The sequence below is a fragment of the Plectropomus leopardus genome, chromosome 17 (assembly GCF_026936395.1).
Source record: "Plectropomus leopardus strain MGB_pleo_1.0 chromosome 17, ASM2693639v1, whole genome shotgun sequence".
Classification (NCBI taxonomy): domain Eukaryota; kingdom Metazoa; phylum Chordata; class Actinopteri; order Perciformes; family Serranidae; genus Plectropomus; species Plectropomus leopardus.
In genome coordinates, this window is record NC_142192.1 from 14,573,067 (window position 1) to 14,591,929 (window position 18,863).

At 39.7% G+C, this 18,863-nt stretch overlaps 1 protein-coding gene across 3 annotated transcripts in view; it reads left to right on the forward strand.

Moving 5' to 3' along the window:
- snx13 (sorting nexin 13) overlaps nucleotides 1-18,863 on the forward strand; it is a 32,748-nt gene that overhangs the window by 10,986 nt on the left and 2,899 nt on the right. For 2 of the 3 annotated variants that reach the window (XM_042506386.2, XM_042506383.2), the window contains exons 2-24: nucleotides 1,798-1,910; nucleotides 2,017-2,119; nucleotides 2,284-2,373; nucleotides 6,287-6,408; nucleotides 7,415-7,533; nucleotides 7,801-7,905; nucleotides 8,109-8,197; nucleotides 8,522-8,605; nucleotides 8,777-8,915; nucleotides 10,085-10,173; nucleotides 10,408-10,507; nucleotides 11,153-11,346; nucleotides 12,546-12,650; nucleotides 12,850-13,020; nucleotides 13,777-13,846; nucleotides 14,540-14,718; nucleotides 15,126-15,233; nucleotides 15,349-15,459; nucleotides 15,588-15,749; nucleotides 16,041-16,112; nucleotides 16,220-16,365; nucleotides 17,588-17,656; nucleotides 17,738-17,850. In XM_042506386.2, coding sequence (XP_042362320.1) covers nucleotides 1,798-1,910; nucleotides 2,017-2,119; nucleotides 2,284-2,373; nucleotides 6,287-6,408; nucleotides 7,415-7,533; nucleotides 7,801-7,905; nucleotides 8,109-8,197; nucleotides 8,522-8,605; nucleotides 8,777-8,915; nucleotides 10,085-10,173; nucleotides 10,408-10,507; nucleotides 11,153-11,346; nucleotides 12,546-12,650; nucleotides 12,850-13,020; nucleotides 13,777-13,846; nucleotides 14,540-14,718; nucleotides 15,126-15,233; nucleotides 15,349-15,459; nucleotides 15,588-15,749; nucleotides 16,041-16,112; nucleotides 16,220-16,365; nucleotides 17,588-17,656; nucleotides 17,738-17,850 — 2,653 coding nt within the window. The remainder of the gene's footprint in view (nucleotides 1-1,797; nucleotides 1,911-2,016; nucleotides 2,120-2,283; nucleotides 2,374-6,286; nucleotides 6,409-7,414; nucleotides 7,534-7,800; nucleotides 7,906-8,108; nucleotides 8,198-8,521; nucleotides 8,606-8,776; nucleotides 8,916-10,084; nucleotides 10,174-10,407; nucleotides 10,508-11,152; nucleotides 11,347-12,545; nucleotides 12,651-12,849; nucleotides 13,021-13,776; nucleotides 13,847-14,539; nucleotides 14,719-15,125; nucleotides 15,234-15,348; nucleotides 15,460-15,587; nucleotides 15,750-16,040; nucleotides 16,113-16,219; nucleotides 16,366-17,587; nucleotides 17,657-17,737; nucleotides 17,851-18,863) is intronic. The other variant, XM_042506384.2, reaches the window with a different exon arrangement.

The following is an 18,863-nucleotide window of genomic DNA, read 5'->3' on the forward strand; positions in this document are numbered from 1 at the left end:
ATTTTTGTGATGTTTTATAATTGCAGCGATTGCATTTGTAGCATTGGCAGGTAGGGTATTAACTGGACGGAGAATCATTCCTGTAGTTTAGTTATTTTCAAAAAGAAGATTTTTCACACATGCTTTCATGTAAAAAATGGTTTCAGGTCTTAATTACAGTGATACAACATTTGTTTTTATTCCTTTAAGGATCGTTCTGACTGATAATAATAATAGTTCTGTAATACTATTAAACTGCGGTGTTTTCTAAGACGGTTATTGTACCTTGGACATCTCATACCAATGCAACCCTTTTGGCAGGGTTCCCATGGGTCCTTAAGAAGTCTTTAAAGACACCGAATCAATGACTCTTAAAAATAAGGCCTTAATTGATATAAAAATATCTTTCAATCTTTCAAAAGTCTTAAAAATGCTAAGACATGAAAAGTAGGATTTTCTGAATCATTTTTCTTAACATTGCAATGTAAATTCTCTAAATTGGTAACAGCTTTTCTGTAAAATAATATACAAAATGCCTCTTGCATTAACGTCCTGCTCATCAGGATTGCAAAACCAACTGCACACATTTTGTTTTCAGTGGGGAGGCTTAGAGCAGAGGATGTACTGTATGCAAACTAGCTGTCACTGTATCCTGGACAACTTGACCAGTTTCAAAATTCAATGAAAATTCCCAGTTCACCAAGATTTCGTAGCACGGCTGAAACTGGTACCAGACTATGCGTACGAGCCTCTGTGTATTTTATGCAGACTGCAGGATATGTATTAAAAAAAGTCATATTTTGTTATTTTGACAGATATTGCAGTTGTGACATGAGGTGCAATTTTAGTGTCAATGATAATTTTTGAATATTATTTTCAACTAAAAAATCATAAAAATGATTATAATGTGATTTTTGGTGGGGTTTGTACCAAATCAGCATGTTCTTAAACATCTAGAATATTTTTTTTAGGCCGGGCCATCTCTGTAGCACCACATTGCTTCATTTATAAGGGTATTTTTGGCACATTTGACATTTTATAAAAAAGCAAAAATAATTAAATAAAAGAAAAGTGCAACTTCCACAATATGGATATTACAATTGGCTGTATTGTAATTACTTGGTTTAGTATGGGACAGCTGAGCGTCTCCTGACTTGTGAAGAATTGGGAGACAGAGTTGCTAGCTGGAAACGAGAGCTTGGTTTCCTGCACTGACAATAACAGGAAAACCATAGGATGTGACACACGAGTATGCAAACACACATGCACAGTCTATGCCTGATAGTCTCTGACAATACAATGCCCCACAGTGTGTGTCTTTTTAAATAATCCCTTCCTGTCCTGACATCTAAAATGTAAAAGAGTGTTTTTTTATGTGGTTGACGTCATTGTACAGTACAGTTATCTGATCATCTGATTAAGTGTGCATCAGAAGGCTGATGATATATTGTTATTTTTTGTTTCACAATGGAGTGAGCTGTAGTTGATCCCAATGTGGGGAGTTTTATTACAGAAGACTTTGAAGAGAAATTGGGAATATTAGATTGTTTACTGCGTACAGTAAAGGGACACCACACTCAAATAGTGCTCTTGTGGAAATCTTAATCAGTGCCCTAAAACATAAATAAATTAGATTTATTTGGAGTGTGGTTTTAGTCTGCATATTAAAAGATCTGTCATTAACTCTGCCAGTGACAGCAGATGAAAATGAACAGGCCTTACTGACGCTGTCTTCTCACCAACTGTAATGATCTCCAGGCAGGTTAATATGAGCTGCAGTGCGTGGAATATTTAGTGTTTTGTGTTTGTGTGTTTCAGGCCAGTCTGTCCATCTGGGGATGGGGGGGTCTTGGAGTCGTGCTGTTCCTCGTCACCTTTGGACCCTTTGCCATATTTTACCTGGCCTTTTATATCTTCTGCTTCATTGGAGGGTGAGCAGGAGGACCTTTACACCATCCATAATGTCTTCACTTAAACCACCACACCTGATAGATCGTTTTTTTTAGCAGTTCTCTCATTCTCACTTCTGTTTTTCAGGGGCTTTGCGGTTACTCTGCTCTATGGAAAGATCAACTCAGAGAAACACCTGGAAAAGTGCGAGCACTCGTACTTGCCCCCTACGCAAATTGGTATACTAAAGGTAAAAGCACGCTTAAGTTCACACACATTTTGACCTTGCCTACACAAATAAATGAATTAGTTGGAAATAAAGTTAATTTGTTGACAAAGTCTGGTTGGCATTTACTGTGCAGATCATTGAAGTTTTAATTGATTGTCTTTCTGTGCTTCTTTTATCTCTGTCAGACATTGGATGAGATGAAGCTGGAGATAAAGCCTATAAAGATTGACAGGAGACTTACTGGCTCCAGTTTCATAGATGAGCCACTACAACAGGTGTGTGTGTGTGTGTGTGTGTGTGTGTGTGTGTGTGTGTGTGTGTGTGTGTGTGTGTGTGTGTGTGTGTGTGTGTGTGTCTGTGTGTGTGTGTGTGTGTGTGTGTGTCTCTGTGTCTGTGTCTGTGTGTCTGTGTGTGTGTCTTTGTGGTATGTATTTGACTTCATGTGTCAAAGTTTCACCAGCAACAGGTTTATACCTTCGACAATCAGAATAATCATTATTAAAAAAAATCCCACTTGACCAATGTATCACCAGCTCAGTAAAAACTCGATTCATTTTCACTCTGTTGCCAGTTAATTAGGTACACCGAGCTAAAACGAAGACAGTCTATTTCAATAGAAATAGACACAATAAACCCTGCCTTTTACAAGGTTATAATGTTCAGTTTTGACAAAAACTGAACATAATAAAGTGTAAACTATAATTACAAGTGCAAATGTCAAAATGTTGTGGGTGATAGGATTTTAATTGGATAGTGCTTGACCATAGCGATGAAATGTTTATGAGTTTCACGACAAACCATGGTAAAACTCCTGTTAAAATATTACAATTTAAAATTTGTATGATAATTAAAACCGTGTCTGATTACCGTGCTTTAAAAAACTCCTGGCAAATACTCTCCAGCATCAACCAAAGTCTTCAAGACACAGGCACACAGGCGCAGCATGGTGGAAGCAAGGTGTGTACAAGCTGGTAAATCCCTTAGATTCAATATATAAACAGTTGGCTTTAAAAGTCATTAAATAGTCTTAAATTTGAATTTTATAAGGTCTTAATTGCCTCAAACATTTAATCTAATTCCATTTTTTCATCTTTTCATTTATTTTTTTTATAAATGAGTCAAGGCTCTCTTGTGTGAAAATTCACCTTTCTGATGATGCAAATCTTTAAATCCACCACTGATGTTAATAATGTTTTTTTACTTTATATTTGAACTTATTTTCTGACAAAATGCAGGTTGACAGTGTTCTGAAAAATTTTCAGCCTTACTGTTTAAAGAGTGTGTCCCCATCTACTGTGACAGAGACATCCAAAGTAAGGATTTCAAAGATGGGCTGCTTCTGCAGCCAAAATTTAACTTGTTGAAATGATTTCAGTGTGTGAAACAGTATAGAACATTTTCTGCACACTTTTTAACAGTACTGCGATAATGCTGATTACGGTGACAATTTTTCATGATAAGAAATTTTCATCCCTACTTGACCACATAGAGGCACATGAGTAAGTGCACAAAAAACGCACTGAGGATGGATTGTGATCCAGTTCGCCAAACCACTTCCAGACAGCCCTACAGAAAAATGTATTCAAGCCTGATTGTTCCAAACTAGCAAGGTAGCAGCAGCACCAGCTCTCCCTGACCTGACAGGTGGGGGCGGGGCTTGTTTGGACTTCCTCTGTCCACTTATGAGATGGCATAGCCGAGTGATATGTCCTAAAGAGCATTGCACGGATGTTAATGGGAAAACAGCTAAGGTGAGAAGCCAAAAGAAGAAAACAGGAGGATTATGGGCAGGTGACAGATACTAACACTCCAGACATTTTGGACACTGGCCCACTTTAGTCCCCGTCTGATCCATCAGTTGGCCCAGGTCAGAAACTCCACGGCCTCCAGCCAAAAAGGAGTCATCACTGTCAAACACTTCATTCCTAAATCCCTAAAGCCTCAGTGACTCCATTTCACAGGAAGTTGGTTTCTTATGTTTTGTTTCACTGGATTTGTCTTGAGCAGGATGTCTGTCAGCTGATTAATGCTGGCTTTTGTTTAGGACATAGGCCAACAAATTAGAATACAACTGACAAAAAGCTCTGGGGAAAAAAAAGACAACCAACTAAATGAGGAATTAGCTTTAGGGTTGGGCAGGTATAAAATGTTCAGATTGGTTTGCTATGAGGCAACAGTGGACAGACAGTTATACTGGACTTACCAGTGTTGCAATTGTTTCAGCCGCTGCTGAAAGAACAAGTAGCCAAAGTTGTTATCGGTGATGGTCATGAAACTTTCATCTTCCTGGTGATCTCCCTCTAGAGAAAAGCAGAGGTTAAAAGAAGTTCAGGTCAAAACGTTGTACCATATTGTTTACAGCCAGTTGGAACACTTTTTTCATCAGCTTCAAATTCAAAATGTTGCCGTATTGGAGCAGTTGTAGTTTTCTTGAGAGACTAACTCTGTCATGTCTCCTCTCGTCACCCCTAAAACCACGTGAACATGCTAGAAAACAAACATTTGCAGTAGATCTGTCCCTCCTCTCAAATCTACTGCAATTTGATGCAGATTTCTCCCACATGTTGCCATTGCTCAGATTATGGCCTGTCAGACACTAGTGGCTCTGTTAGTCCATTCATAAACAGTTACGCTGTGATATAGCTCATTACTCATTATTAAAAACAGGTTGGATTTAGCTCTGTGACGGCGTTGGCACAGGTTGCTTCTGTAATTTACTTTTTAATTGGCCAGAATGTGTCATAATGACAAATGCCAGTTTAGTTGGCATACAATCAAACTGGTTTAAGTTCTTACACCAGGCTGGACTGGCAAAACAGGAAGTCGACCTAATTCCAAAAGCTTTATTAAACTATTATGGGTACTGACAGAACATGCTGCTGACACACATTCTCCATCTAGACTGAATGGATTTCAGTTCAGCCTCTATATTTTATGAGGTTAAAAGAAAGGTCACGTCTTACTGCTGTGTCATCTTTAACAATAGATTGTTTTACTTTGATTCTAATTAAAATTTTTGTCCTCCATGAAAAAAGCTGATGGTCTTTAAAATGAGTTCTGTTAATTTTACTCCTGAAGTAGACGACCACAATTGTATCAGTTTAATAGTTAATAGACTGTTTTAGTTTTTCTAAATAGCGTTTTATTATATCTTTAGAACAATATTAAATGTAGTCAGGATTATTTTAATGATATAGTTAGATAATACTGGAATTACTTGTACGCACTGTCAAGAAAAAACTTCAGCATATAGAAAGTGGAAGTGAAAGTTTCTGTACTGTTCAACTGTCCGCGATGCACCTAAGCTCTTTTCATCATGTGGCAAAAATAAAAGACAGATGCAGGACTGAACTGTAGTATTTTTCGTTCTCAGGCTGTGGGTCTGCTGGTAATTGACTCAGAATCTTTTTCAGCTTAACACGTTCGTAATTAGATCCTCTAAATGTTGGTCAGGCTGTCCGTCAGCGTTGCACACAGGGAAGATGAGCTTAGTGGCTTTTGTCTGGTGGTCAGAGTTTTTCTTTCCACCCTTTCCTGTGGTTACAACACCTCCAGTAGCAAGCATGCTCTAGCATTTTCTCGGTAAAGCAGCGTGGCCGGCAAAGTTAAGTGCAGACACAGCAGTTTGTGACGGTCAGATGACACTTAAACTACTATGGTGCTTCTGTTCTCCCTCCCTCCCTGGGAATGCACACTAATCATTTCTGCAACATGTGAACCTTGAGATCTTGCACAGCTAAACGTGACATCATGTAAACCTGCATCGTGCTCTCTGAAACACATCTACGGTCTGATTTTTCTGGCACATTCTCTGTTTCCTCATCTGCACAATAAAAAAATCTAATGACGAAATCTTCACTCCCTCTGCAGCTCATACTGACAGTTAGACTGATTCATTTTGCCTTGATTTAATCATACTACCCAGCTGTCTCCCTACTGTATTTAACGGAGTACAACTAAATGATTGATTTACCCACGTTTCCCAGGACTTAATAGCCCAGTAATCTCATCTCTGGGTATTGGACACAGAAAATCAGCATGTTATTGTGTTTCAAAAAACCTATTTACCAATCTTGCACTCAAATTTTGTGCAGCATTTAATTAAACCGTGCCTTAATCTCTCTGTTTACGGGATGTCTTTACTAAATTTCTTCTGTTTTCCTCCTCTATATTTTTTTGTCTTTGTAGGTGATCCAGTTTGCTCTGAGAGATTATATCCAGTACTGGTACTACACTCTGAGCGAGGATGAGTCCTTCCTATTGGAGATCAGACAGACGCTGCAGAATGCCCTCGTCCAGTTCTCTACACGGTACAAGAGACACATACATTTTCTGTCTTGATATTGAATGTTGGAAATCAGGGGTGTCAAACATATGACCCACGGGCTACAACCAGCCAGCCAAAGGCTACAATCCTGTCCGTTGCAGGACTTTGCACAGCTAAAGTAACAAGCCTTTGACTCTTTAACACAACAAACTATCTCTATAGGGATCATTTCCACAAGTTGTCAGACACTTAGAATAATAATCGGAGCCTGTAAGTGGCAAAAACAAAGGATGTACATTGACTGTGCACAAATCCCTCGAGTGGTTACATTGCAGCCTGTTATACTGCTTTTAGCTGCAGCATGCTCTCTCAGTACTGAACCAGTTTCAACTGTTCTCATTTGTCAACGTGTGGAAATATTGTTGAACAGTGTAAAAAATGCCAATGTTAATATTAATGCACTTGTGAAGGCTACAGTTGTCAGGATTCAGGAGCAGGTTAAACATTAAGTAGCCTACATCATGTAAATTGCAGCTTCAGAGGCCTTTCCTTCCCAAGCAGGATTCAGTTCTCTGAGAAAAACAATGTTTGTGGTCATATTTAAAGATACTGAACATTTTGTAAAAGTGTTAATCAGCAGTTTCAAAACAAGATATTCTGTATCAGACTTACATTTTTAAAACATTATCAGTGGAGCATTATTGCCAACACTTTTGATCTGTAAATGGTTTGAAAGCCATTGGATAGCTTAACCTGCTTCTTCAGTCCTTCCTCTTTAGTTTGATGTGGTGATGTCATCACTGATACGCAGGAGTTGAAATACATAGAAAATGCATGTTATGACAGTAAGTACTAGACTGGCTGAATGTAGAAAAAATGGGGTATATTGTTGAAATTGCTCTTATTTCTTTCTGAAGATGTTTTTTAAAAGGATAAACATTTCCAGACATCAAATATGGCTGTAAGGTAGTTTGACTCCCCTGTTTTATGCAAACCAGACTTTCTGTATTTCTTTTATATTCAATTTTCCTCTGTGTTTATGTGTCAAGGTCCAAAGAGGTGGACTGGCAGCCTTACTTCACTACTCGCCTGGTGGACGACTTTGCCACCCATTTACGTGTCTTTAGAAAAGCCCAGGATCGCCTCATTGACAGAGAGGACAAGCAAAGTAATCACACTCATTCACACATACTTGAATCTTCACTCTCAGTCATCATATGTATATGTGACATGTGTCCTTGGTTGATTCAGTTCGTCTTTAACAGTTATTGTGATTATATACTTTGAAGCCTAATCAGAGTTTGGTAACCCTTTGATGGACTACACAATACGATTTGATTACAATAGTGGTGCAAAAATATTCCTTTTTGATTAAATCAGCTGAGAATTGAAACAGTGGAGATGATGACAATGATGAAATGTGATGTCTCAATAGGGGACATAACAGAGGAGCTGGTGGACTCCTTCTTTGAGGCTGAGGTGGAGATGGAAAGGAAGATTTGTCGAGACGTGGTGTGCACTTCACAGAAAGATGAAGAAGGTAAACACACCTCTGTGATGTGTCTATCCTCGTTCACACTGTCATGAAGAACTATTCACACAAATGTGTTATCATTTGATGCTGTAACTAGTAAAAACCAAACATGCTGTGTGTGTGTGTGTGTGTGTGTGTGTGTGTGTGTGCGTGCGTGCGCACGCGTGCATGCGTGCGTGCGTGTGTGTGTGTGTTTGTGTGTGTCTCAGGTTTTCTTCGGGACTTGTGTGAGTTGCTCCTGTATCTGTTACTACCTCCTGGAGATTTCCACAACAAGAACATGAGATACTTCCTAAGGGTGAGTGCACCCACGCACAAACATGAAATCTCACTCTCACTTACTCAGTCTGTCAAACTATCACAACATACATGACTTTATTGGTCTGAGATGCAAATATGAGGCGTGAAATCACATATTCAGTCACACAATATGTCATACAACCTGTGTTGTTAATTTATCACAGCTGAGCCGTCTAATGCTGCCACTTTGGCCTGCAGCCAACCATAAGTACTATTTTCCAACAACAGACTACATTGCAGCACCGGGCCATGTGACAGCATGTTTGTAGTGTAAGTTTTGTGCGTGAACTTGAAAATTCATTGTGATGTTTTTATGTTTTAGGAGGTGTTGGCGCGTGGTGTGCTACTTCCTCTGATCAACCAGCTTAGCGACCCGGACTACATCAACCAGTTTGTCATCTGGATGGTGAGAGCTGACACCAGCATCCATCCATACCTCATAGCTTTTAGCCATTACTTTAACTTTTTATGTCAATAATGTAAAAACCATCCAAGAAACAAATGAAATGGGGAAAAAAACAGCATTGGGAGCGGTTATGTATGTCGTGCATTTTTAAATGTATGCAATTGTGTGTAGATACGGGACTCCAGCTGTAACTATGAAGCCTTCATGAATATCCTGAAACTGACAGACAAGCCTGCTGAGCTGGAGGCCGTCAAGGACAAAGTGCTGGAGGAACTGCAGTACCTCCGCTCCCTTGACACCGCCGGAGATGGTGGGCACACATTTTTTTCTCACTGACATACAGACATGCACACATGGAATAGATTCAGCATGCAAGTTACGCTTGGGCGGTATCATGGTATTACTGTATACTAGTTATTACAGAAATCTTGAAATTCTGATTTTAAGGACTGTCAAAATTACAGGTCGTCCTCTGTCTGTATCCCCTTTCCCACTAGACAAAAAATACTAACACATACTAACATCTGGCTTTTGTATTTATTGGTGACGGTTACAGTTGGTATTCATTCCTGGGACAAATGACTCTGCAGTAGTCACTGGTATTTATCGGCTCATTTTTGCCCCTTTTCTGGCACGGTACAATAACGTGCTGCCCCAAATACTGTCTGTCTCTGTCCAAGCAGCGCTTGGACATCGTTCAAAATTTGTTGGCACCAAGTTTTGAAAGACAGAATCGATAACTAACAGATAGAAGGAAGAAGTAACCGTCATAACATTTTCACTGGCTGCCATGCTGCTCTCTACTGTGTACTAACCCTATCTTCCAATGCATTTTTGATGTAGAACATGGCACATCAGACAATAAATAGAATACTTGTTTGCTGCGGAGCTGTGTACACAGCTCTGGTCTAAATGCATTTTTCGGAATTAAAAAAAACCTACATAGTAATGATAATGTTAAAGGACAGTAAACAACCTGCCAGCAACTGGAGAGAAAGACAGCGGGGAAAACACCATATTTTCAAATCGAACCTGATGAGATGGTGATTATTGGAGCGGATGAAAGAGTAACCAAGGCGGTTGAGTTTTATTTTGTGTCTGTTGAGTTTGAATAAGGTGTTTTTTACAATATGTTTGCAAGGCAATTGAGGAACTTAAATACAGAAGGTGTAAGGTTGTATTTTTCTGGTCGGTAAGGTGTAAGAATGCTTCCTTTCTCAACATATGAGCTTGTGGAATATCAAAAGTCAAACACATCTTTCAGCTGAAAGTATGGCTACGACCTTTTCACCAGCAGCTCAGCTTTTATGTTGTTGTTTTTTCACATAAATGCTGTCATATAGCATATACCCTGCTGAAATGTCAGGAAGGTATGAAAAAAACAGAAACCACGTAATGTGAGTAGGAAGACGCAAAGCATGTCTAAATGAATGCACTGTTTTCATCTCCTGCCTTGATGTCTTTGCTTCTGCCCTTTAGACATCAATGTGATCAAGAACCAGATTAACAGTCTTCTGTTTGTGAAGAAGGTGTGTGAGACCAGGATCCAGAGACTGCACTCTGGCAAGGTGAGAAACTGCAGCACAGCTTCAGAGTGCTTACACCAGAGGATCCAGTAAAAACATACGTCACTGATTGTTGGTGTGGTGGTAAAACATTCCCCGCAAGTACCAGCTGCAACTGCTCAAAGTCAGTTTGTTAGTTAAGTTTTATCTGCTGGAGTCAGCCAGATGAAGAAAACAGTGTTTATCGTTTCTGCTTGTTTATCAGACTTTGCTTTATCCTCTTCCTGTGTTGTGTAGGAGGTGGATGCCTTGAAGCTGGCAGCCAACTTTGGCAAGCTGTGTGTTATCCCACTGGATCACATCCTCATCCACAACATCGCCCTGCAGTTCTTCATGGGTAATTCTTGACCTGCATCATCACACTAACCATGGATGCCAAACGTCACTGTAGTCATCCCAAGGCCTTAATCCTGAACATTTCTGTCAATCATCTTTATAATCCATAATTTATTCCATTTCTCTAGAATTTATAACCCCAACCTCTCTTATCATTATGCTCCTTTTCAGTCCCACATGACCTCATCAGAGACCTTAAAAGGTCACCTCACTTTACAGATCAGATTACGATAGTGTGTTTGTGTTGTGTGTGTTGTGCAAACTAGGAGTTATGCCAAGTTGTGTCAGCACTGGTGTGGAAGATAAGCAAGAGCCTTAATTTTATGGCTGGTTCTGGCATTTGAAATGGTCAATGTGGAAAATCTATTTTTTTTTTTTCAAATAAATATGTTAAGATCATTAAAACTCAAAAAATGTAACCAACCAAAGTTTTAAAAAAAAGAAAAACAAAGGAGCAGAGCCGCAGTATCATAACCTTTATATCTTGTATGTATGTTATCCAAACAAGATCACTAGAGTTCACAAGCTGCCAAAGTGCAAAAAGTTAAAGCCACTGCCCCACTTACTATGCATGTATGTGAAAAGCACTATTGTAGGTAAGTGGACAACATATAGACAAATAATTCTTGCTTGTCTGTTGATCCAGACTTCATGCAGGCTGCAGGGGCCCAGGCAGAGCTGTTTTTCTGGCTCACTGTGGAGGGCTACAGGGTGACGGCACAGCAGCAGTTGGAAGCCATGCAGAGTTGGCAGAAAGACGGCAGGAAACAGCCCAGTGCCACCAAGGGGCTGCTGAAGGCCGCTGCACTGGGTGTCTACGAACAATACCTCTCGGACAAGGTGAGAGGCGTGTTAAAACTGCTTGAGTGTTTCAAGTCAAAAGTCATTTTAGCCATAAAGGACGTTAACACTTAACGACCCATTATAGACCTATTTTGGGGTGACAGAGGATCTGTCGGGAGAGCAAGCAGGTCAGCAGAATACGCCACATAGACAGCTGGGAAACTGGATTAATTTAAGATGCAGCTCAGCACGTTGTATCTAGTTTGGTCTAGTTATAAATATGTAATAGACATTGTTTTGTCTTTATAGAACATTAAGAAGAAAGTATTAGATGGCCGTTCCCATGCTCATTTTTGTCTTTATGTCTCTAATTTTTGGGTTGATACAATTTCTTACACAGATTTGGCACAAAACTGTACCATTTTTTTTACATCTGGAGAATAAAAAAAATGCTGAAAAAAATTTAAAAATAGCACATTAAGACACCACAACCTCGAGGAACACCATAGAAAAATGGCTGTGATTTGGTATCAAAAACTTTTGACATGGAGATTTCTGTAAGAGTTACATTTTTCTGCAATTGTATGATGAACACTTGTGTTTTGGAAACTGCTCAGACACTCCCTTATTGTCAGTATGACACCAATAAAAGGCACCCATCATTTGAATGCTTAGGATCTGTAATTTGTGGTTGTGAAGTTCCACAAGACTGTGATTATCCTAGAGGTCATTACAAGTCATTTTATACAGTGAGGTGAAATTTAAAATAATGGGCTACAATGAAATGAAATGGGGACTTACATCATCACACGTGAATAAAATTGGGCTCATTGAATCAAGGAGAGTCTCAGCTTTTTTGTCTTAGCTGGTATGTGACGGGGAGGCTTGTGGGGACCCGAGAACCCATTCTCATTCAGATATCCTGAACCTGAAAATAGCCATGCCAGTTTTTCCCTCCCCAAAATTTGACTCAATTGTGGAGCATCACTTGGCCCAACTCCAAGTTAGCACTACATGTTCAGTCTCACAGTAGATCTGATTACACTTATTTCCTGTAGTTTCTCAGCAAATTTTAAACACATATATATATATATATATATATATATATATATATATATATATATATATATATATATATATATATATATATATATATATATAGATATTGCTTTACAGCACTGGCTTCTTAAGCTTGTTTGGTCGAATATTTTGAGAAAATAACTAACGGTGTCTATCTTATTTCTTCTACCCGACAGGCGTCTCCCAGAGTGCAGGTGGACGAGGCGTCCGTAACAGCACTAGCGGAGAAGCTGCAGAAGGACGACCCCACACCTGAGATATTTGATGAAATTCAGAGAAATGTACTACATTTTTCTTTTATCTGTATATGACGGAATTTTATAAAACATGCCAACACTGAGATATTTTGTTTTACTTCTTTGCATAGCTTTTAGTGTCTGTGTTTGCAAAAATAACACATCGTCTAGATCTTTTTGTATGTGCTGCTTTGCCTTCATTTTCCACCTGCTAACCAGTTGTTTCACACGTATTTGACCCCAGGTGTATGACATGATGCTACGCGATGAGCGCTACTACCCCTCCTTCAAGCAGAGTCCTCTGTACGTGCGCATGCTAGCAGAGCTGGACATGTTGAAAGAGCCAAGCTATCGAGGGTCTGATGACGGTGATGGAGAATCCTTCAACGGCTCTCCTACAGGAAGCATAAACCTAGTAAGTCTTCTTCACTTCCTGTCACAGGGCTCAGTAAAATGCTGCATGTCCAGTATTGTTTTGTCATCATCAGTGCTGAGCTCTGTACTCAGAAATCGTAATTTCTTACTCATCACATCACACTTTTAAAATCGCTTTTAAATTTTGCACACTGTTAACGCTGTAGTGAGCCTGAAGTGAGTCTGATGCTCGAAAAATACCAGCCATGTAGGGAAAGAAAAAAAAAGTGATAATGGGTCCTTTAAAAGTCATGGAAAAGTTTTCAAATGTAGTCTGTGAAAATGTGTGGGAAACCTGTTGGAGGTTTGAGGTCATTTTTTTAAATGGAGAGTGTTAGTACCTCTTCCTAGAACAACGTGTTTATCATCTTTCCTCCGGACAAAATCGCAGGAATTGGAAATACTTTCAGCCACTAAATGTAAGCATTTCCGTCTTCCAAGCTAGTTTGTTACTTTGTGATATGCATGTGTGACGATTATGAAAAAGCATTCAGGGATGCGATTTATTACTTGATTTCAAATTGGGAGGCAGCTGACAGTAGTAATAAGTTTGTAACATGCTATTTGTTTTTGGGGTAACTATAACGTTATTACTAACTATTTCTTAGGAATTTGTTACACCACTTGTTATTGGGGAAAACAATATTGTTGTAACGCGCTCCCAATAATATCCATTATCCACAGTGAAACAGCACAATACAATGTCAATGTTAGCCAGCTTCGTAGTCATATGATGACTTGTTTCTTGTGATTTCAGTCTTTGGACGACTTGTCCAACTCCTGCCATGATGACTCTATGCACCTACATGCCTTCATCTCTGATACAGGTATGCACACACACACGCACCTACACACACACGGAGTCTTAAATACACTAATTTAGTAAGTATTATTGCCGTAAAGTCTAAAAGTGTTAGGCTGTGTGTTTTCTTTAAATCACTCTGGCACTTTTTGGCTTGATATTTATAACTTTTTGATGGAGTATTGGTGGAGAAAACTTGTTTTATGTTAGATTCTGGCAGCTTGTGTACAAATGTCAGGTTTAAAAACATTTAAATTGACTTTCACTAGTGGGATTTGGGTGCTATACCAGTTTATGTTGAGAGTCTGTGAATTTGTTGTGTATATCAGGTATTTGTTTGCCCCTGTCAGTTCCTCCCTGCATGTTCTTTCAACTTTTCACCTCCTAGCTCCATTCATCATGTCGGCTTTTCGACTTCATACTGTTCCACTTTTCTTTATTTCTTTCATTGTATCTCCTTCACTGTTTTTCTGTTCTTCCTTTTTCCTTCCTCCTTCCTCCCTTCCTTACCTTTCCTGTCATTCTGTCACATTTTCCTCCCTTTTATCACATTTCCCCAACCTCTGCTCCGCATTTTTTCTTTTGCTTGCTCTTCCTTCCCCCTCCCACACCCTTTGAACCTGCACATACTTTTCTTCTTTTCCCGTCTTTCTTTTCTGCTTTCATCCACCCCCTCATCCTCCATTGCCATTTTGGATGTATTGCCGGGCGGGGGTAGCTGACGCTTGTCTCCCCGGCTTCTGGGGTGCTGCAGGGGTTTGCAACGACCACGGTAAGACCTACGCTCTGTACGCCATCACCGTGTTCAGACGCAACCATGACGGCAGTGAGGACTGCTGGAAGACCTATCGCCGCTACTCAGATTTCCACGACTTCCATATGAGGATCACTGAACAGGTGTGTGAAATATGATGTCTGTGTAACAGTTAAGAGGTCAGCAACATTTCTACCCCAGAAGAGAGTCACATGGTGTGTTCATCCGCATTCTTTTCCGGGATTTTCCAGCATCACATTGCTTAGCTTCCATGCCGGTTAGAAGGTGAGAGAAATACAGCTAATTTTGACTGATAACACATAATTCTCAAAGATGGCTCAGTCACAAAGAAGCACATTTGGCATGCTGGGGGGGTTTATGTAGCTAATTCATGCAAAAGATCGAGAGGCTTCTGCCTGCAGGCCTCCGCTGTGAAGACAGTTCAGGTGCAGGCTCTGCTTTCAAGTCACCTTCACTGTCAGAACAGGAAATAACACAAAAAATACAAAATAAATGCACGGGAAAAAATTCAAAATAAAATCTGTTTTAGTTTGAGAACCTGACATCGATCCTCAAGCTGCCAGGGAAGAAGACCTTCAACAACATGGACAGAGACTTCTTGGAGAAGAGAAAAAAAGACCTCAATGCTTACCTACAGGTAGCTGTTTTTTATGTCAATGCTGATAGTCAAATATAGACTTTATTATTGCCTGTATTACCTTGCATCACTCTGTAGAGTGTGTAATTGTAACTTTTGTGTGTGTGTGTTCCAGTTGCTGCTGAACCCAGAGATGGTGAAGGCCTGTCCAACTCTGATTCCTTATGTCTACGACTTCTTAGAAAACAAGGCCTACAGCAAGGGCAAGGGAGAGTTTGCACGCAAGGTTACTGTTTGTTTGTTTTTTTAAACAAAGTATTAAGTGTGTATTTCTGAAAAAAAAAATTTTTTACAGATTATGGTAACTGCTTTTCTGAAATACATGTTCTCCTTTTTGTTTTATTCCCCCATCAGATAGACACATTTGTAAATCCTCTGAGGAGCTCCATGAGAAATGTGTCCAACGCTGTGAAGGCCCTGCCAGACAGTTTGGCAGAGGGCATGACCAAAGTCTCTGATAACATGGGCCGCATGTCAGAAAGACTGGGTCAGGACATCAAACAGTCCATACTCAAGGTAACACCATCGCACAGAGCAAGCACTTTGCATCCCTTAGGAAGGAAAAAAAGCAGTTCACTTTTTATGTTGTAGCTGTGTTGTTTTATCAGTGTAAAAGTGTATTTTTCTGTTTGATATGGTCTGTTAGCTGTGAACCTGATCACTGGACTCTGGTTATAATTATTGAACTCCTTACAGGGCTCCAGGCCTCACAAAGAGATGCCCCTGTGGCTTCTGTAACTGTAAATAAACCAGCCTCTGCTTTTGTTCCTCCACCTGACTATCCAGTGTTGTCTTCTTTTCTCTCAGGTGCCTCCACTCCTCCCCAAGACTGACATCGACCCTGAACACTGTCGAGTCTCTGCTCAGCTCGACGACAATGTGAGTCATTGGGCATGTTGGTTGCTGCATGTGTGTTTTATGCCTTTCACGTCCTTGTAATTTTAATTATTTTAAATGGTCATTTGTATGTTTATTTCCATGTCCAGGTGGATGATAACATTCCTCTGAGGGTAATGCTGCTACTGATGGACGAAGTGTTTGACCTTAAGGAGAAAAACCAGTGGCTGCGCAGGAACATTAAGAACCTGCTGCAGCAGCTCATCAGGGCCACGTACGGAGACACCATCAACAGGTCAGACATGCAAAATACACAGAGCTGACTGACATGCAGCTCACAGAACTATAGGGAATATAGGTACATGTACAGATTAATAAGAAATGTTTGCTTTTTTGTATATGACCTAATATATTGTAAATCACTTAATGAATTTCTGCACCCACCAAAACATGTTGATAAATGATCCCAAACTCAACCAGACCTATGAACAATCTTACCGAACTAAACTTGGCTGAAGAATGATGACTAACATTGAAGGTACTGATATTTCGGAGGTGACATTTAAGGTCTTTAACATAATGTATACTGGGATCATTGAGCGGTTTTGGCGATGTAAAAAAAAAATCACTAGGTTTACTGGACCAAAAACAGTATTTCAAACCAAGCATTTAGTGGTACACAAAAGTCATGGATCAGTTTAAACCCTAATTAAGAGTCACAATTCAGAGTTAGTTTGGTACAGTGGGAAAAAAAGCATCATCTATTGATTTTTATATGAAACTGAATATACAAAAAAACATTGCATTATAAGAAGTGACACTCGTGCAATAGGAGAAGTGTTTCAATTAGTTGGCTATATTTAAACATTCAAAGTACCCAAACATTTATCATCCTGGTTGATCGGCACATGGTGGTGATGGGGTTGATTATGCATTAGCATGTTGGATCCATCCACATACCCTATGATAGTGAAGCAATGCAGACACACCATCCTCATGTCCTCGTGTGTGTATATGTATATATAATGTTTATAAATAAGCATATTTCCGATCTTTCAGCTTTGGCGTTTCATTTGCACTCACCATAGTTTGACCCATTCATACGCCAAATTCACTTGATGTGATCAGCATATGGCTAAAGGTTTCCAGGCAAAACTTGTGCTTGAACTTTGGTTTCATATTACGTGCATCAGTTTACATATTTGTGTTTTGTGTACACTGGACTGTGACTGCCATACCCTGTTGGTTTGGTATGAATACAAAATCCGTTACAGACCTATTATAGATAAACATCTCATGACCCTGATATGTACAGTCATTGCCTTTATTGCAGAACCAGTTCCACCTGAGCAAACGGCATCATAGATCACAGGATGTTTGCTCACACCTGAACTGTACAGAAGTACACACACGTTCAGACATCGGAAAATCTCTTAGGAGTTTTGTACACAAAACAAAGAGTAGTAAATAGATGCATACAGAGCACAGCCTGAATCATATTTCCTTTGACTCTGTAGGAAAATTGTGGATCATGTGGACTACTTGACCTCACCTGAGCAGGTGGCAGATTACGTCAAGAAGTTCAGGTAACCTCTCGCCTTTTCTTTCAAATAACTGATCGGTCAAAAGAATTATGAATAACCCTCTGTGGCTGTGTGTCTGTGAAGGGATTCCTATTGGCCCAACGGTATTCTGGCTGAGACACCACCCTGTCGGGACAAGAGCATCCGCATGAGGACACGAATAGCTGCCAAGACCAGTCTGCTGGGAATCATGCCAGGTGAAAACACACACACTTCATCTAGTTAGCACCCAGCCCCATCTGAGACTATCTCATTCACTTCATCCTTGATGCCTTCTTCATTGTTCAACTAAATATGCCCCGAAAACACTTCCAATCAAGCATAAATCTACAGGGCTGTAACTGAGCCAACACAGCAGGAATAGGAAACACAGAAAGATGATCATATTTACATTTACCAGTGTTGAGCGTAATCGACCGTATTTGTAGTATGATAATTTTATAGTAGTTGTCTTTCATCTGTCCTTTAGCACCTGTCATTTTGTAAAAGATTTTTAAAATATTTTCGTTTCACTTAAATGTCTCAGCCATCTAACTGAACAGTCACATGCTTCACTCTTACCCTAATGTCACACCAAAGGAGCAATTTACTCTCTGCTAAGCCCGGTCTTGTTATGATGGTCCCTCAAGTTGTTGGCACGAGAATGGAGCCCACACTATGGAACTGCAATCCCTGAAGAAACATCAATCTTTTGGAAAAACAAAAAATCTGTTTCAGAGAGAAGCAGACAGAAGGGTCTGCAATATGTGTTTAAAGGATATTTATATAATGTCACACTCATTTAGCAACTAAAACAGGTTAAAAACATAGAGATGGAACCTAAATCCTAACACGCAGGTCACAGTATAAAAGTGAACCACTGCAGCATTTGGCAATTGAGACAGAAGACACTGAAAATAAAGGGAAGCTTTTCTAGGCCTTGATTAGATGGGGGAAAGTTTACCACAGTCCATCAACACATGCTAGCCACATTGTTTCACAACAAAACTGGCTGAAAATCTGCAAAGTATCCCTTTAAAAGCAAACACAGCATGTGTGAACACTGTATACCTTCAGTAGCCAGCGAGCTAACCCTACACTTGTCAGGGTTTGATTTTAGTTTTGGAACGGGGATTAAACGTACTGAATGATATTTTACTCATTCTATCACACTTAGTGTCTCTTTTCTGTACATTAACTCTAAAAGATCTCCTTCCAACTTTTCTGGGTA